The 18,863-nt window shown below is 37.1% G+C and overlaps 2 protein-coding genes across 2 annotated transcripts; one reads left to right on the top strand and one right to left on the bottom strand.

Moving 5' to 3' along the window:
- Positions 1-6,808: 6,808 nt before the first annotated feature.
- Positions 6,809-7,271, top strand: LOC108074925 (uncharacterized). The gene is made up of 2 exons (XM_017167152.3): positions 6,809-6,887; positions 6,963-7,271. The coding sequence occupies exons 1-2, from the start codon at positions 6,825-6,827 to the stop codon at positions 7,086-7,088; spliced, it is 189 nt and encodes a 62-aa protein (XP_017022641.3). The 5' UTR covers positions 6,809-6,824; the 3' UTR covers positions 7,089-7,271.
- On the bottom strand, positions 7,248-7,928 carry LOC108074924 (uncharacterized). Its single transcript, XM_017167151.3, has 3 exons — positions 7,662-7,928; positions 7,462-7,597; positions 7,248-7,386 (listed from the first exon to the last, which is right to left on the bottom strand). The coding sequence occupies exons 1-3, from the start codon at positions 7,875-7,877 to the stop codon at positions 7,286-7,288; spliced, it is 453 nt and encodes a 150-aa protein (XP_017022640.1). The 5' UTR covers positions 7,878-7,928; the 3' UTR covers positions 7,248-7,285.
- Between the last annotated feature and the right edge of the window lie 10,935 nt (positions 7,929-18,863).

Below are 18,863 nucleotides of genomic sequence, written 5' to 3'. Positions count from 1 at the left end.
TATCAGGCGAAATTGAAGGGCAGGGGGCACAGTGGCCATGCCAAATTGTGACACACAAAAGGGGTCTCTGGGCACTTCAGATATGTCTGAATATAGTATATATATATATATATACTCTATGTGTGGAATATATAAACCTTTGCAGTTGCCCTTCAGAACACTCTTGGCTGAAAAAAAAAATAGAAAGCGAACCGTTGAGTTCAGTTTTTGTTTAGTTTTGGTTCGAGTTGTTGCCTCATCTCCCAACTATGCGCAGTTATGGACACGTACAGGGCTTAACCCCTTGAAGCCAACGAGAAGGAAATACAAAATATTTTAACAAAAATTATGGAATTTAATATTAAGTATTTTTTACATAATTTTTAAAATATTTTTGAAATAGTTTTGATATTTTAAATGAATTTTCTTAAGAAAATACAAAAAAAAAAGAATAAAAATATGTATTAAGAAAATAATAAATATTTGAATAAAAATTAGGAAATTGAATATTAAATATTATTTACATATTTTTTGTAAAAGTTTTTGATATTTTTGATAATTTACTTTGAATTTTTGTATACATTTTTTAAGCTTTACAAACTTTAGTTGCCCAAAGTTAGCTTTCTTAATAGTTTTAAATATTTTTAGCTTATATTTTATTGTATTTTATTATATTTTATTTATTTAAATATATTTTAATTTTATTTTTTATTGTATTTAAAATTATTTAAATATATTTTTAATGATTTATTCATTTTTGTTCCTTATTATCTTAGAAATCAGGTTAAATACACCCCCATATCAATGGGTTAATAGTCCCTACTTGGTGGTTGGGGGGGGGTTAAGTCAGCAGGATGTGGGGCTGTCCACTCGTGCAAATTATTGTGAAATACACAAGGCAGGGTGGCAGCGAGGAGAACGAGAAAAATAAGAGAAGCCATTGCATACTTTACCGAAAAATGAAGTCATCGAGCAGGAGATGTTCCCAGCGACACAGAGGGGCGGGGGGGGGGAGAGAGCGTCTCCTCAGACTGTGTGTGTGTGTGTCCAGCTATTGTGTGTGTGTCTGTGTGTGTGTGGAACCCTTAATTAAATAAATTCAATATGCGCAACGGGCAGCCAAGAGCCACCCGAAAACTGAAAACCCAAATATCGTCCTCCTCCATCTACTCCTCCTCCTCCAAGGACCAACTACGAAATTATATGGCGAGAATGCTGGGAAATCGTCATGGATTTTAATATTTAAAAGCGTTTTCAAAAATTGTCCCCAGCAGCGAGACAGAGAGAGTGGTAGAGAGAGAGAGAGAGAGGGGGGAAGAGAGAGCAAAGGAGGGTTGGCTTTGAGGGTAAAGGGTTGGCAGGACATTGGCTACTGGCTGGCTGGCTGGCTGACTGACCAACAGGGTCCCGGCCCCCGGTCCCAGTTCAGAGGGCAAACGCATCGACTCCGACTCGGTTGTGTCCCAAAAGTCGACCCAGGACTCGGACCCAAACCCCACTCCCAAGGACCTTACCCGTTCGACAGGCAGCGGCGCAACATTTTGATAAGCGCCGCATGGCCAGCACACTCCTCCTGGGTGTCCAGAGGCAGGCAAATAAAAAAGTAACAGCCTCGCCCAGGACACTCGGCCACTGCCAAAGAGTGGTTCGTCGCCAAAAAAGGATATTATTTAATGAGCTACACTTTAAGCATTGGACATGGGGCTGTGGAATCTGGGATGTGGCTGAGCCTCCTTCTCCTTGTCCGCCCCCCCTGGAATGGGTTTGACCAAATTGAGTTGACCTGCTCGTGCACTGGAAATGTCTTTAATTAATATAAATAATTTATTTAATTTAAGGTAAAAGTATTTGTATAAAATAAAAAAAAATTCTAAGTCAAGTTGGGGAGCTTGTTTTTTGGTTTTAAATTAAATTTTACCTTTAAAACAAGTCATATTTAATAATCAACATTTTTTATTATACAATTATAAGCTTCTAAATAATATAAAAATATTAAATGATAAATATTTCACTTAAATACATCTCTAAAAAAATTTAGTTTCTTAAATAACTAAAAGTTTTTTTAATTCCTGAAACTTTCCCAACTAAAACTTTGATGAATTTCCTTAACCTTCTCCTAAGTATCTTCAAAAATCATTCGAAATTTATCTCAGTGCAGATTTTCTGTTAGTTTGGTGCATAGTTTTGCCAGACTCACTGGCTTGGCTTGCATATTGAATGGGAGGCTTGGCCCCAGCTCCTGGCCCTCAGCTCGTGGCTTCCCATGTCCTGCCAGGGTTCATGGAGGCCGTGTGCGTGATTAAAAATTCAATACCGAAACGAATGTGGAATTGAACGGTAAATTAAGAGAGCCAACAAAAAAAAAGGATACAACAAAAGCAGGCAAAAGAGTAGAAACTAAAGGACTCAATGGGTTGAGCTTAAGGATTTCAATTGGTTTAGAGTGATAAAAAAAATTCTAAAAAAATATTTAAACCTGTATTTTCCAAAGACTAAACACCACCAGCATCTTGAGAGCCAAAGGATGCCAAGGATGTGTGGCTTAGGCTGGCTCTTATCGTAATGCCCACCTTGGCAGGCAGTGCCATCATCATCAGTCTGGAATGATTACTTAAATTCATAAAATTATTGCCATAATCTACATTATGCATTTGAAACAAACAAAAAAACAGAAACCGCAAAAGAGTTTTTTGAGGGTGGCAAGCCCAGGGAAATCCGGGAAAAGCGGCTGGGCTGCAGCTTGGTAATTATGCTCGCTTGATTTGCCCAGCAACATTTTCTTTTTAATTATTTATATTTGGGGATTTTTAGGCAGTCGGAAGAGGCGATTCAAAGGCTTTGCCCAAGTCCTTGTGCCACCGTCTCGCATGTGTGTTAGGGATGGTATTTGCATACATCAGAGACTGCCAGAATGACTGAGAGAATGACTGACTGACTGGCTGACTGAATGACTGACAATATCTTTTTATGCTCTTTGGCTGCCAGCAGCCACCCCTCGTCATTGGTTCGCTTTCTGGCCATGTGTTTTATTAGGCATGTTAATTAAAAGACATGAAATGAAAATAATTAAAAATATGTATAAAAAACACACACACACACACTCGCAGGAGAGAGTGTGCATGTGTGCGGCTTATGTGGCATATAAACGGTTTTTATAGAGAGAAGTAGCTGCGTTGCCAAAGCCTCTCAGGAGTTCAATGGTTGGGTTATCTAGAGCTCTAAAATATTTTTAAAAATTAATACACATAGTAGAAAGTATTAGAAATATATTAAAGATATTATAGATAATAATTAAGGGAGTCTTGGTTGCTTAATAAAAATATGAGCCATCCTAAAAGGGTTAAAAAGATTTTAGACCCTGGTAAAAAATTATTAACTAACTCTAAAATATTAAAAAATAGATATTTATACTAGAAAATATTATAAATATTTTAAATATAATTTGGATACTAATTAAGGGAGTCTAGGGTATTTAAAAAATTTAATTTAAAAATAAAAGGGATAGAAAGGGCCTTAAACCTTACCAATAAATCCCATAAGTGGCAGTATGTATAAATTACCTCTAACAAAAAATTATTAACTAACTCTAAAATATTAAAAATTTATTATATATATTGTAGAAAATATAAAAAATATTTTAAATAAAATATAAAGAATATTTAAGAGAGGCTCCAAATGATATAAGAAACCCTAAGCGGAATACATCAACCAAAAACCTAATAACTAACTCTAAAATATTTAAAAAAATATTATATAATAGAAAATATATTAAGTATATTAACTATAATATGTACAATAATTAAGGGAGGCTTGGGTATTTAATAAAATATATTTAACATAACAAAAGCCACCCTAAGAAAACCTCAACCCTTGTCAAAAAAATCCCACATATGCGAGCATGTGTAAATTACCTTTACAAAACAAAACCACCAAACAGGTTAAGTTCAATTAAATATTAACAAAAAAACTAAGAAAAGGAAGGAGATACAAAAGAGAGAGAGAAGGAAAGAGGGAAGACTAAGCCTCATCTATTTTCCTTGGCCTTATTAACTCATTGCTGCGGTGTCAATTTTCACAACAACAACAGGGCAGCCAGGGAAAACACTGAAAACAAAAGGAAAACAAAGCTAAAATATGGCAACATTATCTACACCCCCCCTCTGCCACCCACACCCATTCCTTTGTCTCAAATTTCGGGGTAGTGGGAGGGGGTCTTAAGTGTGGCTAATAACGCCTACACAAAAAACAGCTGCGGGGTCAAGGAGGAGAGGTCCTGCTTGAGCGACACTTTTAAGAAATTGCAAAGTTTTCCACCAACAAAAGAACCAAGAGGGAGGTAAGGGGGAACTTGAACAATACTTTGATGCGATTTTGCGGATATTAGGTGTTAATTTTTCAAAGGAGCCAAACGACATTGTACGCCCCTCCCCCGCCATCGTCCTTCGTCCTTGCCTTTATTAGGCGGCATTGCCATGGCATCGCCCGTTTGCCTTTTGTAATTTTAACTGCTTTTGGTTAACACTTTTACGCATTGCCAACTGTACCCCCTAGCCCACAGTTACCACCCATCCCCCCCCAAGCCACACCCACACCCACACCCACACCCACACCCACACCCACACCCACACCCACTCATACCCTTAACCCTTGTAACATTGCCATCGATATCACATGGAAGGAGGCAGCCAGTGTACAAGTGGGGGCCGTCATCGATGGGAAAACTTTTCGGCAACTTTTTCTTGGCCACCTTCTTGGGTGTGTGTGTGTGGGTGTGTATATATATATATATTTTAATTGCCCCCCAAGGGGGGATTTTCCAGGGAAAACCAGGCTCTGAGTTACCGTTCTTCGCTCTGTCAACACAAAAGGCACGAGACGAGGACCAGCGGGGGTGTGGCACATTTATTGAGCATTTCAGCCTTTCATCGATGCTTTCAGCTGAAATTATTTTGCTCATTTTAATTATTATAACCGCCAAGTACTACGGGGAGGAGGAGGAGGAGGAGCTGAAGGAGCCACAGGACCAGGAGCAACAATGGAACAATGCCATTCGCCAGGCACCATTTGCAAGTGCCGCAAAAACACAAATTTTAACGGTTATGCCAAGGCGAAAAAGGGTTCGCAAAATGGGGCTGGGGGGGTTTAAGGGGTTAAGAGGGGTTTGGAGGGGCAAGAGGGGTAATTCTGGCAAAAACTTCGAGACTAATATATATTTTTAACAAGAAAATATAACTTAAAATTGGTAATAATAGTTATAAAATATTTTAAGCCAAGAAAAAATATTTAAAAAATATTATTAATTAGAAACAAGTCTACAGATCCTTCACCGATCATATATTGAAATCAAGAGCACCAAATGCAAAGTTCAACTAATCCAACTTGTGGAAGCAACAACCCAACTAGCATTAGATAGCCGGCAGAGTTTTTCGGTGTTTTATTACCAGAAACATTTGCATTCGCTTCTCGGTGCTCCCCCCTGCCCCCCCCCCCCCCGTGGTTACTATAATTAACTGAATATTTATTACTGCGGTAGATAAAATGTTATGCGGCTATTATTTTAGTTTTACGGCCAACCAAGAAGCCAACAAGCCAACAAGCTCGGAAGGGGGGGGGAACAGCTCGGGCTAACGCTGAGCTTAAGCCTCAGACGGAACATGAACATGGCAGGCAACCAAAGTGGAAAGTGGCGGCGGTTGTACATGAATATGCAATCCGAGCCAAAATGCAGTCAGCACCCCTTTTTGGCCATCTGGATCGCACCTGAGACACACACACAACCAGGGGAGCAAAATCCAGCGAAGATACAACGTGGCATTGATATAGATCAAGGCAATCAAGAGGGATTTTATTCATATTATTTTAAACATTTAATTTACTAAATAAATATGTATTTATTTATTTTATAATTTATTGGATTAATTGTTGAGTTTATTGGTGAATTTATTGGTGAATTTATTGATGATTTTACTGGTGAATTTTTGAAGAAGAATTCTAATTAGAGTTGTCTATTCCTAATGTTGTTTTAAGATATTTAACATATTAATAATTCATAAAATTCATTGGTGAATTTTTAGCTTTATTGGTGTACTGACTTGGTGACTTTTAAGACCCCTCTAATAACAAAAATAATATATTAAAAATCCAAAAGATATATTTTCTAAACACTTTTCAATACCTTTAGGCTTTAAACCTTTCAAATAAAAGCCAAAAAATACAGCCAAAAGTTGGCAACACAGAGAGACCCCAACCAACACCCCCAGAAAAACCCCAGTTACCAAAGAAAATTGGGCTGGCGGGGTGAAACAATCGCTAATTGTTTTAGGACCTTCGCTCCAGATGCGAAGGCAATAAGGTGTGAAATTCCAGCCAGCGTTTCGACTTTTGCTCGCGGCTAAGAAAACTTTTAAGCCAGCCAAGCGCAAATTACGCATACGCCGCGTTGTCTTACGGGGGCCACGAAATATATAACTCATACGCCACGTAGCAGCTGCCGGGTAATTATAATCATTTAATGAAGAGCCAGAAAAGTGGCAACTGAAAACTGAAAATACAGAAGAAAAAAAGTAAAGTGAAGCCAAATCTAGCCAGCATTCAGCAATTGATCTATAATGATTTAATACAAGCAACTACATTTGGTTTCGAAATTTAATTTTAATTGGTTTTTGCCCGACACGAAAACAATTTCCCTGCAATTTTCACACCGCAGACAACTGTTAAAAACTTAATTCTAAAAACCTAATTGCGTGGGTAATGACAGATAGACACGCTCCAATGAGAGTGAGTGGAGAGTATAAAAGCGGAAGCTGGAGCCAAAGCCAGCAACAGTTTACTTCCGGACAAGAGAGATGCATCTGAACCTCAGCTTTTTCATGGGCCTGCTGCTGGTGCTGCTGGGCAGTGTCTTTGTGGTAATATATTTATATATTTTATATATAAATAATTCAATTAATTGGCTAATTGATCTTCCATTAATCCCTGTGTAGAGCTCTATGCCCCGGGGTCCTTGTGGCCCCCCGCCTAGTGGCACTCCACCGCCGGGCACCCGCCCTCCAGGACCACCGCCTGGTGGCATGAACTGTCCCCCGCCCACCACGGCCAAGTCTGGCTGAGGAGGGGATTTTCCAAAAAAAATCAAAACAAAACAAAAATACCGCTACGATCCCCAGGCTACCGAGGCTCTCACATGTGAAAAATCCTTTAGCTAAGTCTCTTTCCTTCCATTTTTTTTTTTCTTATTTGTATTTGCTCGTTTGTAAAATATTAAATGTGTGTATAATTGCTAAAAAAAAAAACACAGGAATTTCATTTAAATATCCTCCTGAAAGCGTACTCTGTCCTGTATTAGTTTCTCCTTTTTGCACTCGTAGTAAAAGGAATAGGTGACCCACAAGAAGTAAAAGCTCAAGACTACGGGGGAAATATTTAAGAAAATATATTAAGAAATATATTTAAAATGTATTATTTAATAATAATACAACTTACACACGCCCACAAAGGCAATGGTCACATCTAAGGTGTCAGTTCTCCATACAAATATATCCAAAAACAGAAAAACTGGCAGCATAACCATATGCAGAATCAAACTGGCCATAAAGGCAAGTACAAGTAGGGAAAATCTCTGGAAATATATGGAAATTATGAATTATATATATTATATTATATTTTCCTAAAGAAGAACTCACTAAAAAGTAAGCTGCAAAGAGCAACATACAGCCCAGACTGTGTACTATATTCAAGAGCCTGTAGGCCGCTGCCAGGCGTCGTCCTGGGCTGCCCGCAGGACCCGGGTCATGCAGGGGCGGGGCCAGCAGTTCGAACAAAATCAGGATCACGGCTATGATCAGGCAGCCAATATCCAAAGGCACTACAAAGCAAAAGGTTTTCAAACGGAACTTCATAATTTTTGCAAAAGAAATATCTACATGAAAGTTAAAGCCAAGGCAAGGAAAATATTAATAATAATACTTGAAATTAATTTGGTTTGATCTCAAAGTATGGCTATATTCTTACTAGACAGTGCCACAATTTTCCCCTCCTGTATTCCCCAGGCTAAGGAATTTCCCCATTGGCTTTCCCTCAGCTCATCTATTTTGCATATTTTGCCAAACTTTTCAGCTAGTTGGGCTTGTAAAATATTACACGAGGAGCAGCCAAAAACCACCCACCCACCCACCAGTCGATATTAAAAAAGATAAAGTTTTATTAGTTCTGCGGTGAAAATGGTGAAAATTGTAGGAGGGAGGGGGGAGAGCGGTATAATAAAAGTAATAAAAGAAAATATGCAATGGGCGGGCGGTGGAAAATGAAGATGCAGATGAAGTTGAAATGTAAATTTTCTGTCCGAATGGAAGTTCCGTTTCAATGATTGCAAACGGAAAATGGAAAATGGAAAATGGAAAATGTGCGAATGGCGAATGGCAAATGGAAAATGGAAAACCCAAACTCCCCCGCCGCACAGGGCAAATGAAACGCAAGTAAATACGATAAATAAATGTTTAAATAAATAAGTAAATAAATATGTGGACAGCCAGTGGCGGCGACCCCAAAAACAGGGTAGCAGGAGGAGGGGACAGCACAGGGGTCCGAAAACTCCAAAATGTAATAATTAAATTGCATTTTGCGTCTGCGGCCAAACAAAATGGCGGCCAGCGTTCGAATAAGTGAGTTCAAAGGATGAAATCGACGAGGTAAGTATCCTTTGAAAAGAAATACTTGGGAAATGTGATTAAATAAGCAAGAAAAGGGGTAGGAAATATGAAAATAAATGGGGAAATTAATTAAGAAATAGGTAAGCAATAAAAAAATTCAAAAAATAGAAGTAAATTGTAAGTAAAAATTAAATGATAAACAAATAAAGCCAATAGATAATTTATTCTTAAATATAAGATTTTAAAATTTAATATTATAATTACTGTAAATAATTGTATTATTTAATTATTTTGGTTAAAAAAGGATATAATTAGTATTTTTGAGAGCCAAGTCCGAGGCTTACAAGGAGCAAACACTATAATTCCCAACTTGTTCTAGTAGCAAACTGGAAAATTTAGAGAAAGAGAACGAGAAAGAGCACAAGGTTTATCTTTTTTTCTACTTTTAGTTATTAAAGTTGTGCTTACATTTTTTAATTTTAATACTTTTTATTTTTAATATTTTTTTATTTTTAATTTTTTTTAATTTTAATATTTTTTAATATTAATATTTTTGTAATTTTAATATTTTTTTAACCCCTAGTCCATATAACCCTTCTCAATGGCTGCCCCCAGCGAGCCCTGTATAAATATTTATATGCCTTGGCCACAATCATTGGTTCGCTCAAACACACACACACACAATACACACACTCCCTCGCGTACATAAATGTGATTTTTATTTTTATATTTATTTTAATTCCCCCCCCCTTTAATTTTTTTGTTCAGATTTTCCATAGGTCTTTGTTGCTTCTTTCTCTTCAGATTCCATTACGTTCAGCGTAATTTACGCCACTGATGATGGCGAGCATCAATTGTGGCAGGGGGAAGGGGGAAGGGCTTACATTTATTTATCATTCAATTAAATATTTAAAATACCAAAAAATGCTTTCACCGCCGGCAGGCAACTTATTTAAATTTCGCTGCCCACACACACACACCTTTAATATTGAAATTGAAATCATAAATAAATGAGAAAATTTGCATTGCGTTTGCCGAGCGTGTACATTTTATTGTTATATATTTATATTTTCGCCCTCGCTGCAATGTTTGTAAAATTAATTGACATTTTATTTGTTAATTAATTGTTATGGCCGTGTGTGTGTGTGTGTGTGTGTGAATGTTGTTCCTGGCTCCGAGGCCCAGTTCAGGGGGCAAACTGGCCAAATGGCCAAATGGCTTTTCATTATTGTTATTACAAATGCCGCGGTCATTATTATTTGCTCGTTAAGAGAGAGAGCAATGCATTTGTAATTTAGTTTTGTAGTTTTAATTGCGAAATCTGTTCATTTTCTAATAATTTATTTATGCAATTTATTTATGTTTAGCGCGGGCATAAATTTGGATTAATTGGAAATGGCGAAGAACAAACAGTTTTTGGGATTTTTATTTCAGTTAGCATTAGCAGGCGACTCTCTGGAAGGGGTACAAAAATAGTTTGGCATTTTTTTAAATTTTATATGGGGTTACATCGTTAAAATTGGGCATACGTTTGATTTTTTAAAGGGAATTTGGTTTACAGATTTATTAACCTATTCAAAATTAGCGCAGAACTGCTCAAAACAAATTCCACTTAGTTGACACTATAATTCCCAACTAGTTCTAGCATCTTCTGATTTTTCTTGTTAAATGTTTAAATTTTGTAGACCCTTTGCAAATTAAAAACACATATAGATAGCTTTAAAAATATTTTACAAAATTCTTAAATATTAAAATATTGTTGCATATATATCTATTTATATTCTTGGATATTTTCTTTTTGTGAAAACCTTGGTCTTGATAATTTTCGCCGCTGCAGTTGCCATAAAAATGTAGCTTGCCGGGGGAAAAGTGAGATTTTCTAGGCGCGCGGACAGAGTCCTGATTCCCGGGGCAGAGACCCATCAATTTTTACAACTTTAAATACCAGCAGGAAGTAACTTAGGCATGCCTCCTCTACCTCCCCCCTGTGTCCTGCTGGATCAGGAGCAGGGGCAGGAGCTGGTGCTGGAGCCCCCTAGAGCAACATTTCGAATGCGTTGGCAATAAGAAAAAAGTCATAACAAAATTTTACGACAACTTTGGCGGCGGCGTTGCTGGTAGTTCCTTTTGGTGGCAGGATACGGATACGGACAGTGGGTGGGTGTGGGGGGCATGAGGATACAGGATACAGGATACGGATGGATGGACCGATGCAAAATGCAAAACAAAAGGAAAATTACCAAACCTGCGAGAGGTGGTAGTGGTGGTGGCGGTGGAAAGAGAGCCAGACGAGGCATTCTAATGGCCGCCATCCCGCTGCTTTCTCCTCTTTTCTTTTCATTTTTTTAACTCGGTAGGGGAGGGGCGGGGGCATATAATAATCATCTATATTCATGGATTAGGATTCAATTTTTATGCCACACGAGCGAAGGTGAAAAGCAAGGACCTTCGAGAGAGGGAGCGGGCGGGCGGCAATGAGGGTTAAATTGAAAATAAAGCGTTGCCCAAAGAAGACACAGACACCAGGAGGGGGGTGAGGGAGGGTGTGGAGGATAGGAAAAGGCACTGAAAAAAATCATCTAGAATTTTGGAATTTAAGATAACGAAATTTGTAGTTGAAATTCTTGAAATTAGAAAGTATTATTGATTTCAAAATTGTTTTTTATATTTTTTGTTGTATTTTTCCTAAATATATAGTTTATTTACAATATTTTTAAATATTACAAAGTTAAATTTAATGCGTTAACAGTCTTGAAATATTTTTAAAATATTTTTTTAAGGCTTTGAAGAGACACTTTAAAAAGATTTTGCTAGAAATATACTTTCTAAAAAACCAATTTCAATTTCAATGTCTCTTCCTAATTACTCTGATTTCTTTTCAGTGTTTCTCGGTTGAGAAAAAAAAACGAAATTATTCAAAAATTTATGCAAGAAAATATTACCAAAGAGCTAATAATTTTCCCCATCCATGCCGCTCTTCGCGCTCCGAAAAGGTGGCAAAGGCGCCGCGTGGGGCTGCCCGGGTGGATTGGGTGGTTCAGTGGTTCAGTGCTTCGGTGGGTGGCTTCCCCCGGCTCCCCGGGTTTTGTATTAATGAATAATATCGCGGCTAAGGCGAAGGCGAAACGCGTTTTGTATTTTGTATTTTATATTTTCTCTTTTTTTTTTTGTGGCACGCCACAGGGGTTAATAAGTAATCTGCATTTTTTGACATTTATTTATGTCTTCAAATATGTGCGAGGGAAAACCCCACCCCCCCGTCGAACCATTTTCCATTTCCCTCTTGCCTTCTCTGTCCCTCTCTTTCTCTGTCTTTCTCTGTGTGCTTTTTTTTATGTCGCCAGAGAAATCTAACAGCTGTTCAAAGTGTCATTAGAGCAAAATATGCCCGCAATGTGAAGATATTTCCCCCCTCTTTTTAATTTTCCTCAACGCTGTGGCCATGGAAAATGTGAATTATATGCCAAGATATATTTATTCCTTATCCTGTGCTTAGCCAGCACAGCTCAATCTATATTGTTTTCATTTGATTAGGCCAGGAATGTGAGGGAAATGCATAAAATATAGCTATGAAAATAGTAAATAGATATATTGCATAATTAAATTATTAATTTATTTTATTTTGAAATGTATTTTAGGGGACTTGAGTTGCTTGTTTTTAGTTATTTATATTCCCTTAATATAAAATATATTTTCCCCCTAAAATATAAAATATATACATTTTGGATATTTATATTTCATATCTAAAAAAAATATTCAAAAATTTCCATGCATACTTCAAAACCTTTTTTAAGAATTTTAAAAAATATTTTAAATATATATTTATTATATACAAATACATTTTTAAGTTCTGTATTAATATTTGCTTCTTCTTTATTTAAAAAAAAATTAAAAAAGAAATAAATGCTCTTTAGCAAGAATGTTAATGATTTAATGCAATAATTTAAAGTGCTTTAAACATAAGAAATCAAATATATAAAACAAATACATTAGAAATATATTTTTTAATATTTCTAAAATATATTTTAAATATATTTTAAGTTAATTTTAAAATAATTGTATTATTTGCATAGTTCTTCTTGAAATATATTTTAAAATTATATTAAAAAAAATTTTAAATAAATTTTTAATTAATTTTCAATATTTTTAAAATATATTTCAAATATTATATTTATAATGTTTAATTTTTTATTTAATTTCCCCCTGCTTTCTTTTTAATTTAATATATATTTTAGCTTGGCTACGTGTCCTGGCACAAATCTATATTTACGATTATGGAAGACCTCAGCCTGTGGCTGCCCCGTTGACGTTTTAGTGTCATTCTGCGCTGGGCAGTAAATGTGCTGCTCCTGCTTCCTCCTACCTCCTACCCCCTCCCCACACCCCACTCCCCCCTCCTGTTAAAGAAAAGCAGGGGTGCCCAGGCAGGCCTAATGACAAATGCCTAATACCGGCAATGGTCACACACGCAAGGACCAGCCGCCTTTTCGCTTTTCGGGTGAAAGTGAAATTGTCATAAAAAGTGAAAGGCAACTGGGGGGAAGCCCCCACCCTATCCCCTCCCAAGGAGGTGAGGAGGTGGGATGTATAACCGAGGGGGTGGTGCTCACATGTCAAGGTAATTTGGGCGCACTTTTTGCACTCGCCTTCCATGGTTTTTATGGGCGAATTCAAATAGTGCTACTGCCACGCCCACACGCACACACACTCACACACACACACACATATGTAATTACTTAGTTTATTATATTGCAAGTATCCAAGTGGACCACCCCACCCCATCCCCCTCCTCCTGCTCGGCAGGACCCTTCCCTCTTTTATAGTTTGGCAAATCGTAAAAACTTTTACAACATTTACATGCAGGACAGGGAGAATTTAGAGGCCAAAGATGGGGTGGGGGTGGGGGAGGAGCAACCAGGGTTGTCGCCACCAAAAGTTTGCACTAGAGTTGCGCTCTCCGTATTTGTCTTTCGCCTTCCCGCAGGACGAGGCCCTTTCAATTACTCACAGCCTCAGAGAGAGAGGTAGAGAGAAGAAATCAAAAGTCCGTCCGGTAAAAATCATGGAACTATTTTAATTTCAGTTGGCAAATTCCATGCAATTTAAATGCACTTTCGGCCGGCAAATGCTCGGCAAATACAATTAAAGCCTTGCCAGCACGAAAAAAGCCAATAATTAAAAATGCACAAAACCAAAAAGTGCTCCACCGGCGGCTGCCCTTCAAAAAGAAAAGCTGGAAGATTGGCGCGGGGGGGAAAATCCTTGTCTAGAAGGGAAGAAAATTGAAGCCAGTCAAAGGGGAGGGGGGGGGGGTCCAGGCGGGAAGTAAACTCATTTGTTGGCTTAGCTGGAAGTTCGAAAACTCTGCGAGTGCTCCGCAGACTTTAAATTGAATTTCAATTCGTATTTCCAAAGCCAAATTGTGAGCTTCTTAACTATATTTTTTAAGTGCTTAAAATTGGGGAATTTTAGAGGTGATATTATCAAATCTTTGGGAGCTTAAATATATATTTTTTTATATTTAAAAATGTTTATAAATAAATATAATTACAATATTTATTTAGGCCAAATGGCAGGCCCTTTTAAGGTCATTTTAATAATTCTTGAAAAATAGTACAGAGCTTAAATAATTATTTAAACCAAGCTCTTACCCTTTATTTAACAGTTTATGAATTAATTTTTAATTAAGCACTTAAGCAGAATTTTTATTTATATTTTAACAAGGCTCTAACCTTATTGTAGTTTTTCTTTTAAATATATTTTCTGATATAGAATTTTACTTTTAATTTTAAAGTCCTTTTCCTTAGTTTTTAAAAATTGTTAAATCCATTTTTTTTTATAAAAAATCAATTTCTTTTCAAAATATACCTCTGCACCTTTTACAAAATCCTTTTTATTATATATTTTTAATTTGTTTAATAATCATAAACCAAGCCACTAGCTTACCATTTCAAACATCCTTCAGGTAATCTAATCGATGCCTGCCCATCGACAACGATTTTCCCCTGAATGGAAGCGGAAAAGGACACGGCATATTTTCCAAGCAGTTACTTGCGTTAATTTCCACAGCCAAGCCAACGGCAAACAAGAGGAAAATAGACAAAAAAAAAAGAAAAATAAGAGACGGGGGCGTGGAAAAGCATGGAAAAAAGGGTCGCCAGTGGCTTCCGTTTTGTCTCACGCGTACTGTCTCCCCATTCTCCCCCTTTTTTTTTATATATATATATATTTTTTTTATTTACTCGGCGCGTTTTTCTCATTATTTTGGTCAGGTGGCTTGAGGTTTTCAATCCTTTTTTCCCAGCTATTTTTATGTTGCATACTTTCCGGTGCGGTTAGCTGGAGGGTCACAGATACATATACATATATATGTATATATGTATACACGACACCGGAAACGCAAACCCGAATGGTAATAATTTAAAATTAAAATTTTTCTGCTCTGTCCCAGCTTAATCGGATAATGCGAATTTTCGTAATCGAAGTTTTCTGGTCGAGTCCTTGTATTTGAGCTTGTCTTTGTCCTGGCGGGAATGCTCTTTCAAGGGGTTGCCTAGCTTAAATATAAATTATAATATTATATTTTATTTAGAAATATTTTAAATTTATTTTAGGTTTTTATTTATATTTATTAGAATTTATTTTTACATATTTAAATATTTTGGAAAGCCCTTTCAAGGGATTTTCTAAATATAAATATAATTAATAAATATAAATTAATATTAAAAATAATCAATATTAATTTAAAATATTTTTTTCTTATTATATAAATATTTTATATATATTATAGGTTGTTATTTTTATTTATTAGAATTTATTTTTATATATTTAAATATAAAAGAATGACTTTTCAAGCGGTTTTCTTGTTTAAATATAAATTATATTATTTTATTTTATTATAGAAATATTTTAAATTTATTTATGGTATTTATTTATATTTATTAGCATTTATTTTTATACCCTTGCAGGGTATTATAATTTCAGTCAGAAGTTTGCAACGCAGTGAAGAAGACGTTTCCGACCCTATAAAGTATATATATTCTTGATCAGCATCAACAGCCGAGTCGATCTAGCCATGTCCGTCTGTCCGTCTGTCCGTCTGTCCGTCTGTCCGTCCGTCCGTCCGTCCGTCCGTCCGTCCGTCCGTCTGTCCGTTTCTACGCAAACTAGTCCCTCAGTTTTAAAGCTATCTGAATGAAACTTTGCATAAAGTCTTCTATATACTCTCACTGCTATATATGTCGGAACGGGCCGGATCGGACGACTGTATCATATAGCTCCCATACAAATGTTCGATAAATTTTTAGAAAAAAAATTATAACTTGGCTGTTTTTCAATATTTTTGCATAATTTTTGAGATATAGCCATTTTATATTATTCCAGAATTTTGGTAAAAATTTTATGAAAATCGGACGACTATATCTTATAGCTGCCATAGGAACGATCGGAAAATGAATAGGAAAAAAATTATAACTTCGTTGTTTTTCAACATATTCTTATCTACTTTTAGAAATGAGCTTCTTTTATTATTTCAGAATTTTGTTAAAAATTTTATGAAAATCGGAGAACTACATCATATAGCTGCCATATAAACGATCGGTAAATGTGGAGAAAATGTAAAGCTGGGAATGTAAAACTGTAACTGTCAAACTGTAAACATAATAAGTATAGGTAAAATGTAATGAAACTCTGTTTTGTGAGTGTTTTCAGCATTTAAATTTAAAATATATACACATCAAAACCAATCTGCAAGGGTATACAAACTTCGGTGTGCCGAAGTTAGCTTCCTTTCTTGTTATTTTTAAAATATATTTTATTATTAATAAAATATCTTTAAAAGCCCGCTTTAAAATATTTCTACTTCATAACTTATTCATTTTTACTATACAAAATATAATTTCCTTAATTTTAAATATTTTTTCTATATAAAAATATATCATATAACATTCGAATTCGAAATTTAAAAATAATTACCTACACTTTTCTATTTTATTTCGATTTATCCTTGTAATCAGAGTGTTGGCCACATCGGCTTGATGGCCTTAACCCCCCACCCACCCACCTCGTTTTGAAGTTTACTTTGGTGTACATGACTTGAGTCAATATATGCAGTATTTTATGGAAAGTTAACCCTTTTCCTACATTTGCATGCCGTCGCCGGGCAGACGACCCCCGAAACCACCCGTCGTCGTCGTTGTCGTCGTCCGACTTTTGTTTTAATGTCAGCAACGTCGCTGCTCAATTGTCTAACATTATCTGATTTAGCGTTTAATGCTTAACCCTTGCCGACACACGCTCCCACAAAAAAAAAAGAGAAAAGTTGGAACGAAAACAACAACAACAAGGAGCCGAGGCGCAAGGATAACGAATTAAAAAATTAAAAATCGAAAGGCAGCAACGACGACAACAAAAGGTGGAAAAAGGCGACACACACACACACACACACACAGACAGAGGCGAAAGGGGTGAAATGTGATTAGGTCGCGGGGTGTGGATGTCCTTGGCAGAAGGGGGTGGGTGGTGGTGGTGCTGCTGCTGCCGCCGCTGATTAGGCAGCGCCTCAGGGCAACAAAAAAAAAATAAAGAGAAAGGGAAGGGAAAAGCATAATTAAAACTCGCAGCCCCGTGTAATAAATGCCAAGGCAGGCACAGCCAATAAATAGCAACAAGAAAGGACGAAGGATAACCGCGAGCAACCCTTTTTGCCACCACCCAGGGGTTGAAATAAAAGAAACAATCGAATTTTAATCAATTCACATTTGCATTTTGCATTTCTGACGGCTGCTTTTTGTCTCCAGGCAACCAAGCATCCAAGAAACTTGAACTCGAACTCGAACTCCTTCAAGGACCCCGGCCAATCCCCCAAATGGATCTAATTTCGATGGCTTCACGCTCTTGAAAAGCCTTCAAGGATCTCTCTTGGAACCTCTTCTGCCACAAAAAGGGAGCTCTCTAATTGGGAATACAAAATGAAAACATTCAAAAGAGGGATTTTGAAGAAGGATCTGTAAGGGGGAGAAAGGCAGTTTAAGTCAAACTGATATTGGGAAAATTTCTCTTTTATTTTTTACGGTACTATTTCCTGGAAAATCTCGAAGTTTTCCCACTAAATCAAAAGCTAAACTTTGGTCTTAGTATTTTTCCTAGCCATTGCCTTTGGTCGTGGCGGAACATTTGCTTTGGCAATTTCTATTCATTGCCAGCCATCAGTTGGCCTTCTCCTACGTCTGCATATTGCACCTGCTTTGCTTACACCTACCCACCACCCCCCTGCCATATATAGTATATATTCCTGATCCAGAGGGGGGGTCTTTTCACCTTTTTCCCCATCAGAGTGTGCGGCTCATCATCTTTTGGCCGGCCATTCTTCTCGGCAATGCCTAGTACCATTGCCATTTCCATTTCCATTTCCACTTCCTCGGTGTGCTTTTCATTCTCCATTTTCCATTTTCCAGTGCTGCTGCTGCTGCTCCTGCTCCTCGTTGTTGCTGTTATTTATAATTTTCGTTTATTTGCATTCGCATCCAATTTGTTTGTTCTCGTACCTGGTCGCTGGTCTTTCTCCTGGTCTCAGACCGGCTGTCTGTAGTTTTTTATTTGGCTTCAGTGCTGCATTTTCCACCTCCCCCCCATACATTTCCACTAGTTTCGACTTGGATTTCCCTCACTTCCCGGCTTGTGTCTGCCTTCAACCATTTTACGCCATTATCAACGTCATCGTTGCTCTCGTTCCCATTCGTTGGCATCTTATGTTTGTGTTTTGTGGATCGTCTGCACTGGGAAAAAAATAATGTATACAAATAAATAATTCAATAACATTTTTCTTAAGTTTTCAGGACCTTTTCTTTATATATAAGTTTTAAAAAATATTTTTTCTTGTCACGAAAAACTACAAAATTCGTGTAACTTTTTCCCCGAATAACTTTCACTTACCAAGTAGCTCCTTCCTCTTTTTGGCCAGTGCCTTGAGCCCGGCATTGTTGGGGCTTGGCTTCGGCTCACCTTTGCCGGTTGTTGTCCCATTGTTGTCGCAGGTCCCCCTCTACTCCCCCTGCTATCCCCCCCTCTGGACTGCCTGTCCAGCTGTCAGAGCATATTATTGGTGTGCGGAAAATGTTCGCGTAATTGGAATGTTGACATTCGCATTTTCAGAAGGTGGCCTGTCTTGGGGTCCCCTTGAAATTTGACTGACATGACGACTCCTATCAAAGTGCATCCAATGACGCCCCGCAACAA

Source organism: Drosophila kikkawai, chromosome X, assembly GCF_030179895.1.
Source record: "Drosophila kikkawai strain 14028-0561.14 chromosome X, DkikHiC1v2, whole genome shotgun sequence".
NCBI classification, from domain to species: Eukaryota; Metazoa; Arthropoda; class Insecta; order Diptera; family Drosophilidae; genus Drosophila; species Drosophila kikkawai.
Note: the sequence above shows the minus strand (reverse complement) of the source record. Positions and strands in the feature narration are given on the sequence as shown.